At 41.6% G+C, this 15,911-nt stretch overlaps 2 protein-coding genes across 4 annotated transcripts in view; both read left to right on the top strand.

Moving 5' to 3' along the window:
- Nucleotides 1–3,517, top strand: part of cica (capicua transcriptional repressor a) — a 32,917-nt gene extending 29,400 nt beyond the window's left edge. For both annotated transcript variants that reach the window (XM_088987013.1, XM_088987014.1), the window contains exons 20-22: nt 343–477; nt 548–673; nt 1,809–3,517. In XM_088987013.1, coding sequence (XP_088843139.1) covers nt 343–477; nt 548–673; nt 1,809–2,038 — 491 coding nt within the window. In that variant the 3' untranslated portion in view covers nt 2,039–3,517. The remainder of the gene's footprint in view (nt 1–342; nt 478–547; nt 674–1,808) is intronic.
- A 4,091-nt stretch (nt 3,518–7,608) lies between these two features.
- LOC148883121 (glycogen synthase kinase-3 beta-like) lies at nt 7,609–15,591 on the top strand. 2 transcript variants are annotated; one of them, XM_089023551.1, is made up of 11 exons: nt 7,609–7,965; nt 9,356–9,441; nt 9,514–9,615; nt 9,686–9,769; nt 9,860–9,970; nt 10,595–10,725; nt 10,796–11,000; nt 11,093–11,188; nt 11,922–12,108; nt 12,686–12,763; nt 13,264–15,591. In XM_089023551.1, exons 1-11 carry the CDS (start codon nt 7,785–7,787, stop codon nt 13,323–13,325), a joined length of 1,323 nt encoding a protein of 440 aa, XP_088879677.1. In that variant the 5' UTR covers nt 7,609–7,784; the 3' UTR covers nt 13,326–15,591. The 2 variants fall into 2 exon arrangements, with proteins under 2 accessions (XP_088879677.1, XP_088879676.1); XM_089023550.1 differs by having other exon boundaries at nt 12,686–15,591.
- The last annotated feature ends 320 nt before the right edge of the window (nt 15,592–15,911 follow it).

Genomic DNA, 15,911 nt, shown 5'->3' with positions numbered 1-15,911 from the left:
ATCGAGGACAAAAATGAGTCGGCTGCCATTTTCTTGTGAGGAGAGCGGGCTCGTTCGCGAATAACACATCACTCATTGTGGCGGTCCGTGTGTATACTGAAGAATAGTTTGTATGCCAAGGTACACTTTTTATAAATTTAACGTTCGTAAACCGAAAAGTTCGTAAGCCAAGGGGTTCGTAAACCGAGGTATCACGGTATTTCCGATTCCATTTTAAAATGAGTGAAGACATTTTACATTTCATGACGGATTCAATCCAGTGAAACACTCTTTACATTGTTCTTCATATGTTTTCTCCACTTCATTTTTTTCATCCTTGCTCTTTTTCATTGGTCCATCAAGAACTCGAGTCCGCCACCGAGGACCCCAGTTCGCCGAGGAGGAAGACCCGCCGCCTTTCCAGCTGCAGTTCAGAACCCAATACTCCAAAAAGCGCCACTAAATGCGAGGGTGACATCTTCACCTTTGACAGAGCAGGTGAGAAACCGCCGTGGCGACTGGTCACAGCTTGGTGCTCATTTGTGAAGTGTTTTCACTCACATGGCAGGTATGGAAGGAGAAGATCTCCTGGGAGACCTGGACCGGGTGCCCTTCTCATCCCTGCGGAGAACTCTGGACCAGCGGCGAGCGCTTGTCATGCAGCTCTTTCAGGAACATGGCTTCTTTCCCTCGGGTGAGTCGTGGCTGAAGACACTTGAAACATGATGAAGACACTTTGTACATTTTAGGCCCCAAAACATGGGATTCCATTTTAATTTGAATTAATAATAATAATAATAATAATAATAATAATAATAATAATAATAATAATAATAATAATAATAATAATAATACTCCATTTCATTTGTAAGTGCCTTTCAAAACTCTCAAGGGCACTTTACAGTCACTGGATCAGTTTTTCTGTGGGTGAGCAGTGGCAGCCACACGCGCCAGCGTTCACTCAACCCGGAAGACAGCTAACTATTAAATACCCAACAGATAACCAGTTAGCTAGCCAATAGATAGCTAATAGATAGCAGCTAATCAGCCAGCTAGCTAATAGATAGCTAGCTAGCTGGATAGATAGCTAACAGATAGCCAGCTGGCCAGCTAGATGAACAATAGATAGCCAGCTAGCTATCTAGTTAGCCAATAGATAGCTATCTATTAGCGACTGTATCCTGTGAGTGTAAAGTGACCTTGAGAGTTTTGAAATGTATTATTATTATTATTATTATTATTATTATTATTATTATTATTACTGTATATATTAGCAATCTAGCTACCTAACTATTTATTTGCTATCTATTAGCTATCTATTATCTGTCTAGCTAGCTATCGATTAGCTGTCTAGCTAGCTATCATTTAGCTATCTATTAGCGACTGTATCCTGTGACTGTAAAGTGACCTTGAGAGTTTTGAAAGATGCTTCTAAATGAATTGTATTATTATTATTATTACTGTTAGCTAGCTGGCTAGCTTTCTGTCTATTTGTGTTACTTCCGGGTTGAGTGAACGCTGGCGCGTATGGCTGCCGCTGCTCACCCACAGAAAATCTTATCCTGTGACTGTAAAGTGAGCTTGACAGTTTTGAAAGGCGCTTAGAAATGAAATGTATTATTATTATTATTATTATTATTATTATGAGTTAATATTACTTCACATATTCCGGATTATAAAGCACAGGGTGATCTTTTGAAGAAAAGGCTTTTTTTTGTGCACCTTATACACCGGAAAATAAAGTACATGACTTCTTTTTAGTTCTCTAAGAAAAATGGAAGAAAATCTTTTTTTTTTTGCAAGCAAAATGCTCAATTTCACACCCGCAGCTCAAGCCACGGCAGCCTTTCAATCCCGCTACGCCGACACCTTCCCCAGCAAGGTGTGCCTGCAATTAAAAATCCGCGAAGTCCGCCAGAAAATCATGCAGGCTGCCACGCCGGGAACCCTTGATGGCGGCGGCTTCTCAACCGAGGCCGGCAGTCCCGCACCTACGCCGGGTTCCTCCTCGTCACATCAGGAGGACGCCGGAGGCGGAACGGAACAGCCTGACGACTGAAGATGGAGAAGCCCAAAAGTTGTTTCAAAAGTGGAAAAAGGTTTGGAGGCTTACTCTTAATCTAACCTTGGGTGGGATAATAGTAGAAGGCAGTCCCATAACAGTAAAAAAAATAATAATCAATATTCACCGGAGGGAGAAAAAAAAAATAATATTTATATCCCCAGGTTTGCCCTTAGCACATTTGTACAGTAGTTTGTAGTCGGGACACAAACTCTGTGGTATACACACGCACTCACACACACACACACACACACACACCACAGTGCAAATACAGTGATACCTTGGCTTACAAACTTAATTGTTTCCCAGACAGAGCGTGTAAGGTGAAAAGTGTGTATCCCAAAAAATAATTTCCCATAGGAAACCATTCAAATGAGAATAATCCGTTCCCAGATGCCCATAAAACATAATTTTCTACTTTCTAATTTTCTAAGCTTTGAAACTACACAAAATATATCGTTGTATTAAGTTCATCCTGTCTACTTGATATCTAATTTAAAACGGATTCTTTACTTACAGTGTATTGTAGGTGTTCAAATACCTGACATGTTTAGGCGTATGCTTCCGCCTTCGTCAGAGTGAAACATATCAGGTATTTGAACACCTACAATACAATCTGTAAGTAAAGAATCTGTTTTAAATTACACAAAATATACCTTATTTTATGTGTAATAAATATGCGATGGTATTATAATTAAAGAAATAAACTGTACTGTATAATAAAGTCATTTTATTTACCTTTGTGATGGTCGTTGATGGCTTGATAGAATGAAGTGGCTGGTTTCATCAGCATTAAACACTTGATGAGGAACCTTCTTCTTTCACCATCTTGAGGAATGATCCCTTGTAGGTGCTTTCTCTGCGATAATTTTACCTAGTTCCTCATCAATTGGGTTCTGTTTAGCTGGGTTGATAGCTTTTTGCATCAAGTGTACAGATGGCTTGTGCGGGTTGTTTGTGGAGCCTGATTCATGGGATATTTTTAACCTTGCAGTCTACACTCTGCCTTTGAACTATCAAAGTTGAAACTCTCTCACAGTCGTCTGCCTCTCTCTTTCATGTTTAAACCACCTCCTCTCACTGCTGCGTTTTTGACCAATCACGTGGCTTTAACCGAAGACTAGGGGCGGGGAATAGAGGACCAAAACAAGCCGGCTGCCATTTTTTTTTTTTTTGTTAGAACGGCCTCATTCGCCAACAACACATCACTCATTGTGGCAGCTCCGTGTGTATCCTGAAAAATAGTTCATATGGCAAGGTAGAATTTTCATAAATGTAACGTTCGTAAACCGAAAAGTTTGTAAGCCAAGGGGTTCGTAAACCGAGGTATCACTGTATCATATTCAGCTTGATGCTGACACACACACTTAGCAAATCAGACTGTTACTTCATGGATGGAGGCAGCCAGGACCCCCACCCCCAAGGACCATATCTACACACACACACACACACACACACACACACACACACACACACACACACACACACACACACACACACACACACACACACACACACACACACACACACCTAAAAAAAGGCACTTTGTCACTTATCCTCATGCAAATGCAGTTCAGCTATTGCCAGCCATCCCTCTGTTGCCATTGACTTGACCTCATCGTCCATCCACTCCTTCAGCACAGTGGAACTCCCCCACTCGGACGCAAAACCACAACCCTGACGACCTCCGTTGAAATTCCACGGCCCCTCAAATGCTGCACACACACAAAACGCACACGCGCCACCGACAGATGCAGTTAGTTCGGATTCTGAAGACAAAAAAAAAAAAGAGAGATTTCGGCATGAATCCATTGTGATGAATCTTTGCACCTTCTGTCATGATGATCATGTGGGAAAACTGAACTCTTGTCCCCTTTTAGTGTTTGGATGTACAAACACTGAGGCAGATTTTGTTTAAATGGAAGGTGGAATCTCCCAAAAAAGGAAAAAAAAAAGGTTTTTATGCAAAGCAGCCACAAGATGTCAGGCTCAACGACATACAGAGGGGGGGGGAAAAAATAACAACAAAAACAAACTGAACCACACTTGTTATCCGAATCTCCCCTCATCGGATCTACTGTTGCTTTCTCTAGTTGTCGTGGAAACGAGCAGTTTTTTCCTCTCGTGGCTTGCGTTTCTTCGTAAAGTCACGAAAATCACAACAACGGCAAAAGACTTTGGACTTAGAACGCGGCGAGGGATGTTATAGATCCCGCCCCCCAACCGCCATCTTGTTTTTTTTTGGTGTGTGTGTCTCTTTGTAAAATGTCCAAATCAGGTGTTTTGCACAATCCGTGTGGCCCGTCTCGCGTGAGAGCGCCGCAAGTTCAATCAGGAAAGTATTGTTTTTAAGAGATTGTTTGAGTAGAGCAGACAATAATAACCTTGTTCCACGTGTTATCGATCACCTTTTGTCACCCTAAGCCCCCTTCCTGTACCTCTCTCGAGCGTTGTTAGAAAGTGCCCTTAAGCACTGGTCCCCGGGTCAAGCGCTATGTAGCTCAGGATGGTTCTGGTTCAGGTTCAGTTTCAGGGAAAGCAGATCCTAGACCAGCTCTGGAGGGCAGTCTCTGGAGCCCCGCCCCCACCCCTTTCTTCCTCCCCCTTCTCGACACTTTATCCTTTCCCATCAAATGGTGCAATAGGACATTTCTTGTTTTTTTTTCTGAGTATTCTGGGAGGGTTTTATTTTGAAAGGGGAGTCGGGGGGTGGCGGGGGGAGCAGGCTCAGTGCCATAGAGAATCACAAGCAATGCAGTCAAGTGAGTGAGCGGAATGTGATGCTGTAGCTTACGAGGCAGTATTAGGGCCATGCTGGGATGAAAAAAAAATATCTATATGTGACAAGTCTAAGTGAAAAGAAAAATCACAATGTTATGAGAATAAGATGCAATTTAATGAAGAAGACTTAAAGGACAACCGACACCATTTTTTTGTTTCCTAACTGACATCAGAAAAATGTTTTATAGCATCTAAAATACCCAAAACACGCAGACTGATATTTTTAGTCAAATGCAAAACACCAATAAAAATGACTTCCCAAAACTACTTCGAAATGACCAACGAAATGGTGAGTTTCAAAAGGTCCCGCCCCCTTGTTCGTGACGTCACGCAAGGATGTCTTGCCTTGCTCCAAAATCAAAACAATGTCTTCAGATTCGGACAAGATGCTTTCTTGTTACTCATCCAGTTATGAATATGATTCAAATAGTTCTGAAGAGGAAAGCATAAATGTTTGCAATCGATTCAAGAAGTTCTTCCGTATCAATTGAGCCGTCAAGACTCCAATGTAGCGTCCCGGAAAATACACAAGATGGCGCCCAAGCTCCGTTGGAAATGGGCTGATTTATTTAAGTTTTCAGGCCAAACAAAGTACCCAAAATGCATTGTGCGTCGCTTTCTCGATCAGGGGTGTTCCTTCAGTGACGTCACATCAGGAATCGTCACCAACTCAAAAACAAGACTTCCTGAATATTCAGCGCGAGTCTTAAAACGTAAAATATAGCTGTATGCCGTGTAATCTTTGTAAAATACGCTCAGTAGAAGTCATTTGAAGTCATTTTACAAATTATCCGGACGTGTCGGTTGTCCTTTAAAGTGTGGCCCTAATACCATTTTGTAATTTCTAAGCTATAGTAGAAAAAAACAACAACAAATGGCACGATTGTTGTTGAAGAGATTATAGTGTGTAACTTTACTCAAAGTAAAAAAAAAAAAAAAGAATAGCACTTTGTGGCTCTTGGCTTCCTTTGCTGAAGAGTTTGGAGGGGTAGTGATTGTTTTTATGGGTGTTGCTTTTATTTCTATGTAAAGTTTATGATGTGGAGAAAGAAAAAAAACAGATATAAATATATATATCACCGTTTTTTTTTTTTTAATTTTCTCATATATGTGCATTTTAGGTCTGTGTTTCGGTGTGCGTGTATGTTTTGGCACATGCAGGTAGTGCGTTCGTTCACATGACCAACCACTTGTTCTGTCGTCACCTAGCAACAGCATCGGTAAGGACGATAATCTATTTTTCATGCTAGACAGTATTTTTGTAGTCGCTACCACTATTTTGTCCGCCATGTTGACTGTTATCAGTTACATTCAGGATCTAATAGCCAAAATTTAGGCTATCGGATACACACAGGTAAAAAGAAGACTATCAAATCCCCCCAGAGTAAATGGGGGGGGGGTTCGGGGGCTACCGTACACCCCCCCCCCCCACCCTCGCATCTGCATGCATGTGCATTAGCATGCAAACATCCTCACAGACATATGTGTACGCAGATACGCACACGCACTTATGTAATGCGTGTGTAGTGTATGATTGTGCTTTTGAAAAAAAAAAATATGAATTGTCCTTTGCTTTGGAGAAGGAATTTTAGGATGAGTGAGACGACTGTGATCTCATAAGCAGGCATGAAGACCATGTGCAATATTTCTAAATGACGACAGAAAAAAAAGAAGAAACTAGATATTGAATAATATTAAAGATCTAACACAAGGCTCGTCTTTGTTGACTTGATTTGATATGTCTGTTTTTAAACATAGTCATAAGGACATATGTATTGTTTTTTGTTTGGTAGCTTTTTTTCATATATACAGTATATCAAAGACTATAAATGAGAATAATCCGTTCCCAGGTCCCCATAATTTTCTACTAAATAAGCCTTAATCTGTCTGTCTCTCTCTTTCTCTATATACCTATTTAGCTAACAGCTAGCTAGCTAGAAAACTAGCTATATATAGATATAGATCTCTCTCTGTCTTTCTATCTATCTATTTAGCTAGCAGCTAGCTAGCAGCTAGCTAGCTATATATCGATATAGTTATACATATAGATTTCTATATCTGTCTTTCTCTCTCTCTATCTACCTATTTAACTAGCAGATAGCTAGCTAGAAAACTAGCTATATATAGATATAGATCACTCTGTCTTTCTATCTATCTATTTAGCTAACAGCTAGCTTGCTATATATACATATACATATAGATATCTATCTGTCTCTCTCTCTCTCTCTTCTATCTACCTATTTAGCTAGCAGCTAGCTGGCTAGAAAACTAACTATATATAGCTATAGATCTCTCTCTTTCTTTCTATCTAGCTATTTAGCTAGCAGCTAGCTAGATATAGATTAGTTATAGATATAGATATCTATCTCTGTCTTTCTCTCTCACTCGCTCTCTTTATCTACAGTATTTAGCTAGCAGCTTGCTAGCTAGCTATATATAGATATATATATCTCCCTCTATCTCTCTATCATTTGTTTCTTTTTTTGTGGATTTTTTTTAACTTTATGTTACTTCCGGGGTTGAGTGAACGCTAACGCGTGTGGCTGCCGCTGCTCACCCGCAGAAAAAAATATCCTGTGACTGTAAAGTGTGGATGTGATCGGTTAAATCTAACCGTTTGATTATGAAACGTTTGATTATTTTACATCAATTGTTTAATGACAAACGCTTGACAGGTGTCCTTTTCTGATAAATCACAAGATTTTAGTGGCGAAAACAACTACCCTTCGAACTACATTTCCCATCTGAGGCTTTGCGCATGCTCTGTTTCTTGGTGTCTGGCAACAGCTAACCAGCCCCGGCAGGCAGACACCAGCCGGCGGCTGCAAATAGCGGCGTTTCTCGGCGTCTCTTCCAGAAAATATCGCACGGTCGGGTTTGTCGCTTTTTATTTAGACAAAGTCACTCTACTAGTAGGGGGGAGAAAAGAGTGGAAAGACAACCACGAGCCTTGCGCAAAGATATGAGCGGCAGCGGGCGGCCCAGGACCAGCTCGTTTGCTGAGCCGCCAGGAGTTCCAGGAGCCGCCGCCTCCGCTGCGTCCGCCGGATCAGCCGCTGCCGTGGGGAGTAGCACAGGAAAGTCCGGGGTCGCACAGGCCTCCGGTAGTAGCTTGTCGGGATGCTCGAACCTCAAGCTCGCCAGTAAGATTTTAATTTCAATTAGTCAATATTATATGATTTTTAAATGACGTTAAACACTTACTACGTTGTCCTGACTTTATTTGGCCCACTTTTTAAGGGTAAAAAAAACAGCCGTGCTTGCTAGCTAGCATGCTAACGTTAGCCACTTGTTTTGTACGTTCCCATTTCACCGCCCAGTTTGATGATGTGCTCGGATGGACCACCGCTCAATGACACTTCATCGTCATATTGATACTTTTTATACACGGAGCTCATTCTCAATTCTCAATTCAACATCGAAAATGACTAATTACTGTAGCCCGAGTGGCTAAAGTCCCGAGCTAAGCGGTCATTGTTCGCGTGAGCCGGTGACTCGCATCATCGTCGGGCTCCCGGGTTTAAAGTTGCCCGCTTACAAGGTCACCTGTGCCGGCTTAGAAGGCTCCGTGTACTCGTCCGGCTGATCGACAGATAAACAACGCCAGTCGTTGACGTCTGGGATGCTAGGCTAATTGCTACAGTGCCAAAATGTCTTTGGAAATAAGAGTTGTTAACATTTAAATGTCATTGCACATCGTTGGTCATTTGAAATGTTTTTTTAGGATTGTCTTTTGGGTATGACGGATATGTTCATAGGTGAGTCATTCACACGTTAAACTGGTTAGCATGATGCATTATTGCAGGGAGACTGATGTGCTTGAACATCTCGACCATAAATAGCTCAAACTTTTACTTGCAGTGGTAAAATGTCAGATTGTTGGCCCACTAATGTTCAAAAGTATTTTTCTATAAACAGGGATACCTTGGCTTACAAACTTAATTGGTCCCGGGAGCGTGTAAGGTGAAAAGTGTGTATCCTCAAAATTAATTTCCTATAGGAAACCATTAAAATGAGAATAATCCGTTCCCAGGTCCCCATAAAAGATAATTTTCTACTTTAAGCCTTTAAACTACACAAAATATACCTTATTTTATGTATAATAAATGTACTATGGTATTATAATTAAAGAAATAAACTGTACTGTATAATACAGTCTTTTTTTTTTGCCTTTGTGATGGTCGTTGATGGCTCGATGGAATGGAGTGGCTGGTTTCATCAGCATTAAACACTTTATGAGGAACTTAGCCTTCTTCTATCACCATCTTGAGGAATGATCCCTTGTAGGTGCTTTCTCTGCGATAATTTTACCTTGTTCCTCATCAATTATGTTTTGTTTAGCTGGTTTGATAGCTTTTTGCATCAAGAGTACAGATGGCTTGTGTGGGTTATTTGTGCAGCCTGATCGATGGGAACTTTAACCTTGCAGTCTACACTCTGCCCTTGAACTATCAAAGTTGAAACGAGTCCAAATGTCACCGTTTTCGATCCATTTTCCATTTGAATCAATCTTAAAATGTCCTCATTTCCTAGGAGACAGCGGCAAGGTGACGACGGTGGTGGCCACACCAGGTCAGGGCCCGGACCGCCCCCAAGAAGTGTCCTATACTGACCTTAAGGTAAATTTCGATGCGCAGGAGACGAACGACCACAGTGTCTTCAAACGTGACCCTTGTTGTCCTTTTCCTCAGGTGATCGGCAACGGCTCGTTCGGGGTGGTCTACCAGGCCCGCCTCATCGACAGTCAAGAGATGGTAGCCATTAAAAAGGTTCTCCAAGATAAGAGATTCAAGGTGAGATCAAACACAAAACAAAAACTGTCATTTTTTTTTGTCTTTAACTAATTTGTCGCCGTCTCTGTAGAATCGCGAGCTGCAGATCATGAGAAAGTTGGACCACTGTAACATTGTCAGACTACGTTACTTCTTCTACTCCAGTGGCGAGAAGGTTGATTCTTTAATCTTTGCATGTTCATCCTGATGGGGGGGGGGGGGAAAATGTAAAATGTGATATTCATACTTATGTTATGTCATTAAGAAGGATGAAGTGTACCTCAACTTGGTGCTGGACTTTGTCCCGGAGACGGTCTACAGGGTTGCCCGGCATTTTAACAAGAACAAGAGCATCATTCCCATCATCTACGTCAAGGTATTATTTGGATTGGATTGGATTTCCCTTCATTAGTCTCGCAGCAAATGAAAGGAAAGAAAGAAGTAGAAAAAGAAAATACAGGAGCTGCTGGAAAGGCCGCCACTCTCGCGGCGCCATCATATTATTGTTATTGTTGTTTATTTATCTAATTAGTGACATTCATTGTGTTAGCTAACTAGATATCTAGCTCGCTATCTATTTGCTATATAGCTATCGAAGTGGCTAGCTATCTGTTGTCGATCTATTAGCTATCTACTAGCTGGCAAGCTAGCTTTCTATCTGTGCATTTAATAGTGACATTCAGTGTATTGGTAACTATCTAGCTAGCTATTAGCTATGGAGCTATCTAGGTGACTAGCTATCTAGCTAGCTATCTGTTGGCTATCTATTAACTATCTACTAGCTGGCTGGTTAGCTTTCTATCTATTAACTTCCGGGTTGAGTGAACGCTGGCGCATATGGCTGTGACTGTAAAGTGACCTTGAGAGTTTTTGAATGGCGTTTAGAATTGAAATTTATTTTATTATTATTATTATCATTATTGTTATTATTATTATTATTATTAAAGTCAAAAGAACAATAACAAAAATTCCCTCATCGCATCCCTTTTGTCTCTTGCAGGTGTACATGTACCAGTTGTTTCGCAGTTTGGCTTACATCCACTCGCAAGGCGTGTGTCACCGCGACATCAAGCCGCAGAATCTTTTAGTGGACCCCGAAACTGCCATCCTCAAATTGTGCGACTTTGGCAGGTGAGTCGCTCGACCACCGTTTTGAAATACGCATGGCGATGAACGACGGCGCGTTTATGGCCTCCTTCAGCGCTAAGCAGCTGGTACGCGGCGAGCCCAACGTTTCGTACATCTGCTCGCGCTATTACCGGGCGCCCGAGCTCATCTTTGGCGCCACCGACTACACGGCCAATATCGACATCTGGTCGGCCGGTTGCGTCCTTGCCGAGCTGCTGCTTGGTCAACCCATCTTCCCCGGCGACAGCGGCGTCGACCAATTGGTGGAGATCATCAAGGTGGGCGCCCAAATTGAAAGGATGAAAGGGGAAATGCGATTTTTTTTTTTTTTTTTTTTACGCTGAAATTCATGTTCTGTTGACGTTCTCAGGTGCTCGGAACTCCGACCAGGGAACAAATCCGAGAGATGAACCCCAACTATACAGAATTCAAGTTCCCGCAGATCAAAGCTCACCCTTGGACCAAGGTAATTCCATTCCAGCGAAATGAAATACAGTAAAGTCTCGTGATATCGATATCGGTTATATCGATAGTACTGCTTATTACGATACTATTTCTATGAACGCAAGGAGAAAATTTACATGCCGCAGGATCTGATATATCGATATTTTTCAGACTCCCGAGAATATCGATATAACGAGACTTTACTGAATTGAACTATGTAAAAGACAACCGACACCATTTTTTTTTGTTTCCTGACACCAGAAAAACGTTTTATAGCATCTAAAATACCCAAAACACGCAGGCTGATATTTTTAGTCAAATGAAAAACGCCAATAAAAATGACTTGTGTCCCAAAACTACTTCAAAATGACCTCGGAAATGGTGAGTTTCAGAAGGTCCCGCCCCCGTAATCGTGACGTCACGCAAGGACGTCTTGTCTTGCTCTAGAATTTAAAAAATGGCTTCAGATTCGGAGAAGATGCGTTCTTGTTACTCATCCAGTTATGAATATGATTGAAATAGTTCTGAAGAGGAAAGCATAAATGTTTGCAATCGATTAAAGAAGTCCTTCCGGATCAATTCGAGCCGTCAGTCCTCCAATGTAGCGTCTCAGAAAATGCACAAGATGGCGCCCGAGCTCCGATGGAAATGGGCTGATTTGTCTGCTGCAAATTTATGTCAACTAGTATCAAATAGTAGACTTGGTGCAACACACAACGATTCACCATCACATTTTTTTTTTTTTTGCTTTTAAGGTTTTCAAACCGCGCACGCCTCCCGAAGCCATCGCGCTTTGCTCCCGCCTGCTGGAATACACGCCGGCCTCGCGCCTCTCGCCTCTGGAGGCCTGCTCGCACACCTTCTTCGACGAGTTGCGGCAACCCAACACGAGGCTGCCAAGCGGGCGAGAGTTACCCATGCTCTTCAACTTCAGCACTACAGGTACATGGAAAAACACCCACAAAAACGCCGCTGGCTAGAAATCCATTAGCTATCTATTAGCTATATAGCTATCTAAGTGGCTAGCTATCTGTTGTCTATCTATTAGCTATCTACTAGCTGGCTAGCTAGCTTTCTATCTGTGTATTTAATAGTGACATTGAGTGTATTGTGGAGCGCCATTCCCGTATTTGTTCGGATTTTAGTTTTTCTTGTGGGGTGTGCCGATAAAATGCTGGTCAGACCTCTGGCAATGTTTTGTCCCTTCCACGAGGGGGCAGTATTTGCCTTCTGTCCATGTTAGCGCTTTGTTACAGCTTCAGCCGTTGTTAAATCGCGATATAAATCAATATGTATGTATTGCATTGTATTTTGGACAGCTGCCCCCAGTTCAAGCTCAGATAACTCCAGAACCATATCATTTAGGAATTAACTCTTTTATTTTTCTGATGAAAGAAGCGAGTCTTAAGGTTTCTTACACTAAATTGAATGTTTATGGAGTCCTAAAATTCAATATTCTGTGCAATTTGAGTGAAAATGACAAAAACCCTGCCACAATATTTTTTTTTGGTACCCGCAGAGTTGTCGATCCAACCTCAGCTGAACTCCACGCTCATCCCTCCGCACGCCCGTGCCCACGCCGCTTCTTCCTCTCACGGTAGGAACGCCCTTTTCCTTCACTCTCGTCCTCTTTCGTGTAAAGTCGCACTCACGCAAAATGTCGAATGACTCGCTAAAATGAAACCATACCCCAAAATGGAATTCAGCAGGAACATGCACAAAGCGTACTACAATGACAAAAACAATACAGTGATACCTCGGTTTACGAACCCCTTGGCTTACGAACTTTTCGGTTTACGAACGTTAAATTATAGCACATTTAATGTACATAAAATACAGTATATTTTGTATAGTTTTAAGGCTTAGAAAATTAGAAAGTCGAAAATTATGTTTTATGCGGACCTGGGAACGGATTATTCTCATTTTAATGGTTTCCTATGGGAAATTAATTTTAGGGATACACACTTTTCGCCTTAGACACTCTGTCTGGGAACCAATTAAGTTTGTAAGCCAAGGTATCACTATACATACAATGTGTGTGAGTGTGTGTGTTGCTGATTGTGATTACTTTTTTTGTGTGTATGTTGTTCACTTGAGATGGTACCGGGCAGGACCTCTCCCAGCTTGGACCTGTACCAGGATCTCTCAATAGCATCTGAAGCAGGCTAATCGTCGCCCCGCCTACCCTGCCAGCCCCGCCCACTCTATCAGCCCCGCCCACCCTAGCCAGCCCCGCCCCCTTTTTTCAGTCTCTTTCTCTCAATTACATTACGCATACACACAGACATAAATCTATGTATCATCTCCGTGCTGCTAGCTCACCTTGTACTTGTGGTTTTATTTTATTTTATTTTATGTCCGTTTTTTTTGGGGGTTACAGTGGACGCATCCAACAACACCGCAGACGGAGAACCCTCAATACACACGTGCACACACAGATCTACAGTGCTGTCTGGCTGCTGCTCCAGTAGTATGTGAAGGTTCAATAGTGGGGGCTGGTCCTCTGTAATATATTTTTTTTTATTTTTAGGTTGATTTTGTTTTTTTTTTTTTCGACCTTCTCTCCTTCTCCCATGTTTGTCTTTATTTATTTGAACACCCATCTCCTCATTTTTGATTCTCTTCATTTTTTTTTAGATTATTTTTCTTTTTTCTGAGTTTGAAATCATTGTCAATTGCGTATGAGGTCAACTTGGAAACTACCTGAGCCACAAGAATGTTCTCATCAGGCTGTACGTACGTGTTCACTCAGGAACTTCTTCCAGAGTCTTTTAATTTTACTTTGAATGATTGATATCCATATTTTGAAGTTCTGCTGCTTACCCTTGCTTGCAGAGACATCCCTTTTAAACTGAATTTTATCAAAGGAATTGTTTTAACTCATTCATGCGATGTTTTTCCTTCCCACAAGGGGGTAGTGTTTGTCTTTTTGGACAGCTGCCCCCATTTCAAGCTCAGATAACTCCAAACCCATATAACTTAGAAATTAACTTTTTCTGACCAAAGAAGAAAGTCTAAGGTTTCTAACGCGGCATTGAATGTTTATTTCGTCCTAAAACTCAATATTCTGTGAGTCCTGCAATTTGAGTGAAAATCAAAAACCCTTCCCTTCAGGAAGTCTTGTTTTCAAGTTTATGACGATGCCTGACGTGACGTCACTGAAGGAACGCCCCTGACCGAGAAAGCGACACACAATGCATTTTGGGTACTTTGTTTGGTCTGACAACTTCGCGTTGATGGCGAAATTAGAAGGAAAACACAAATAACGCTATGATGAATCATTGTGTGTTGCACCAAGACTACTATTTGATAATAGTTGACATAAATTCCCAGCAGACAAATCAGCCCATTTCCAACGGAGCTTGGGCGCCATCGTGTGCATTTTCTGGGACGCTACATTGGAGTCCTGACGGCTCGAATTGATACGGAAGTACTTCTTTAACCGATTGCAAACATTCATGCTAAAGTCCAAAAATCTGGACGAGTTGAACGGGTGAACATTCGGGCGGGGCATTTCGGCTCAAATGTCGGTTGGTTATCCTCCTGTAGCAGCACACAGCTTCATCTTCATTCTGTTTTATTTATTCTTAACCATTTTTGAACTTTTCTCCCAGTGAAAGAGAGACTCATAAGACATTTTCATTTGCAGGCACATTCATGTGGTAACTGGTGGCTTTTAAAATGTAATCCTCCTGCTGTCATGGCATGTGTAAATATCCTTCATTCAACCTCTGTCACTCTCTCTTATTTTTATTTTTATTATATTACAGAGATGTTTATATTTCCCCGCCACTCCTTGCGTCCATGTTTGTGCTTGCTTGTTCTGTAAATACACCCTCGTCGCCGTGTAAATATTGCAAAGAAGAAAAAAAGCTTGTCCAGTTAGTACCCCCCCAAAAAAAAACTTTTCTTTCTCTCTCTTTCTCTCTTTCTTTGCTCCTTGTGAAGTAGCTGTTTGCAAAGCCCAAAAAAAAAAAGATTCTCACTCAAATATATCTTGCAAAAGTGGCACTAGTTTATTGATGTGGCGATCACCTGAACTTTATTTAGCAACGGGATCTGCTTTTTTGTGTGAGTGTCAAAATTAAAAGTGGCGCTGGGGGGGGGGGTGCAGAGTTAAATTTTTATCAATCAATGTCTATGTATAAAGACGTTATGTCTTGTAAGGAACTCTGATGTGCTGCTAGTTAGTATCACCGTGACACATTTTGTGGTGCGACTGCAAATGAATTACTGTTTCAAAGACCCTCACCCCCCCCCCCCCCCCACTGCCCTTTTTACATTTAAGTTTTTGCTCTTGAGCAAAAAAAAAAAAAGAGAGAGAAAGAAAAGCTAACGCCTTTGTCTCCGTTCTGTGTATGTGTGCGGGCGCGCGTGTGTGTATGTGAATGCATTTACTGTAATAAAGTGATGATGAAACTGTGTTTTATTCGCATCATCTTTATTCATGCTTTAAAGGACAACCGACGCCTGCGGACAAGTTGTGTCCATAGTTGTGTATAATCACTTCAAATGACTTCTACTGAGCGTATTTTACAAGGATTCCACGACATATAGCGTTATTTTACGTTTTAAGACTCACGCTGAATATTCCGGAAGTTTTGTTTTCGAGTTGATTTCAATGCCTGACGTGACATCATGTCAGGAACGCCCCTGACCGAGAAAGCGACACACAATGCATTTTGGGTACTTTGTTTGGTCTGAAAACTTTGTTGTTCCGTGTTGATGGCGAAATTAGAAGGAAA

Source organism: Hippocampus bargibanti, linkage group LG20 (assembly GCF_051943395.1).
Source record: "Hippocampus bargibanti isolate YZ-2025 linkage group LG20, ASM5194339v1, whole genome shotgun sequence".
Classification (NCBI taxonomy): Eukaryota; Metazoa; Chordata; class Actinopteri; order Syngnathiformes; family Syngnathidae; genus Hippocampus; species Hippocampus bargibanti.
This window is presented reverse-complemented; position numbering and strand designations above follow the sequence as displayed.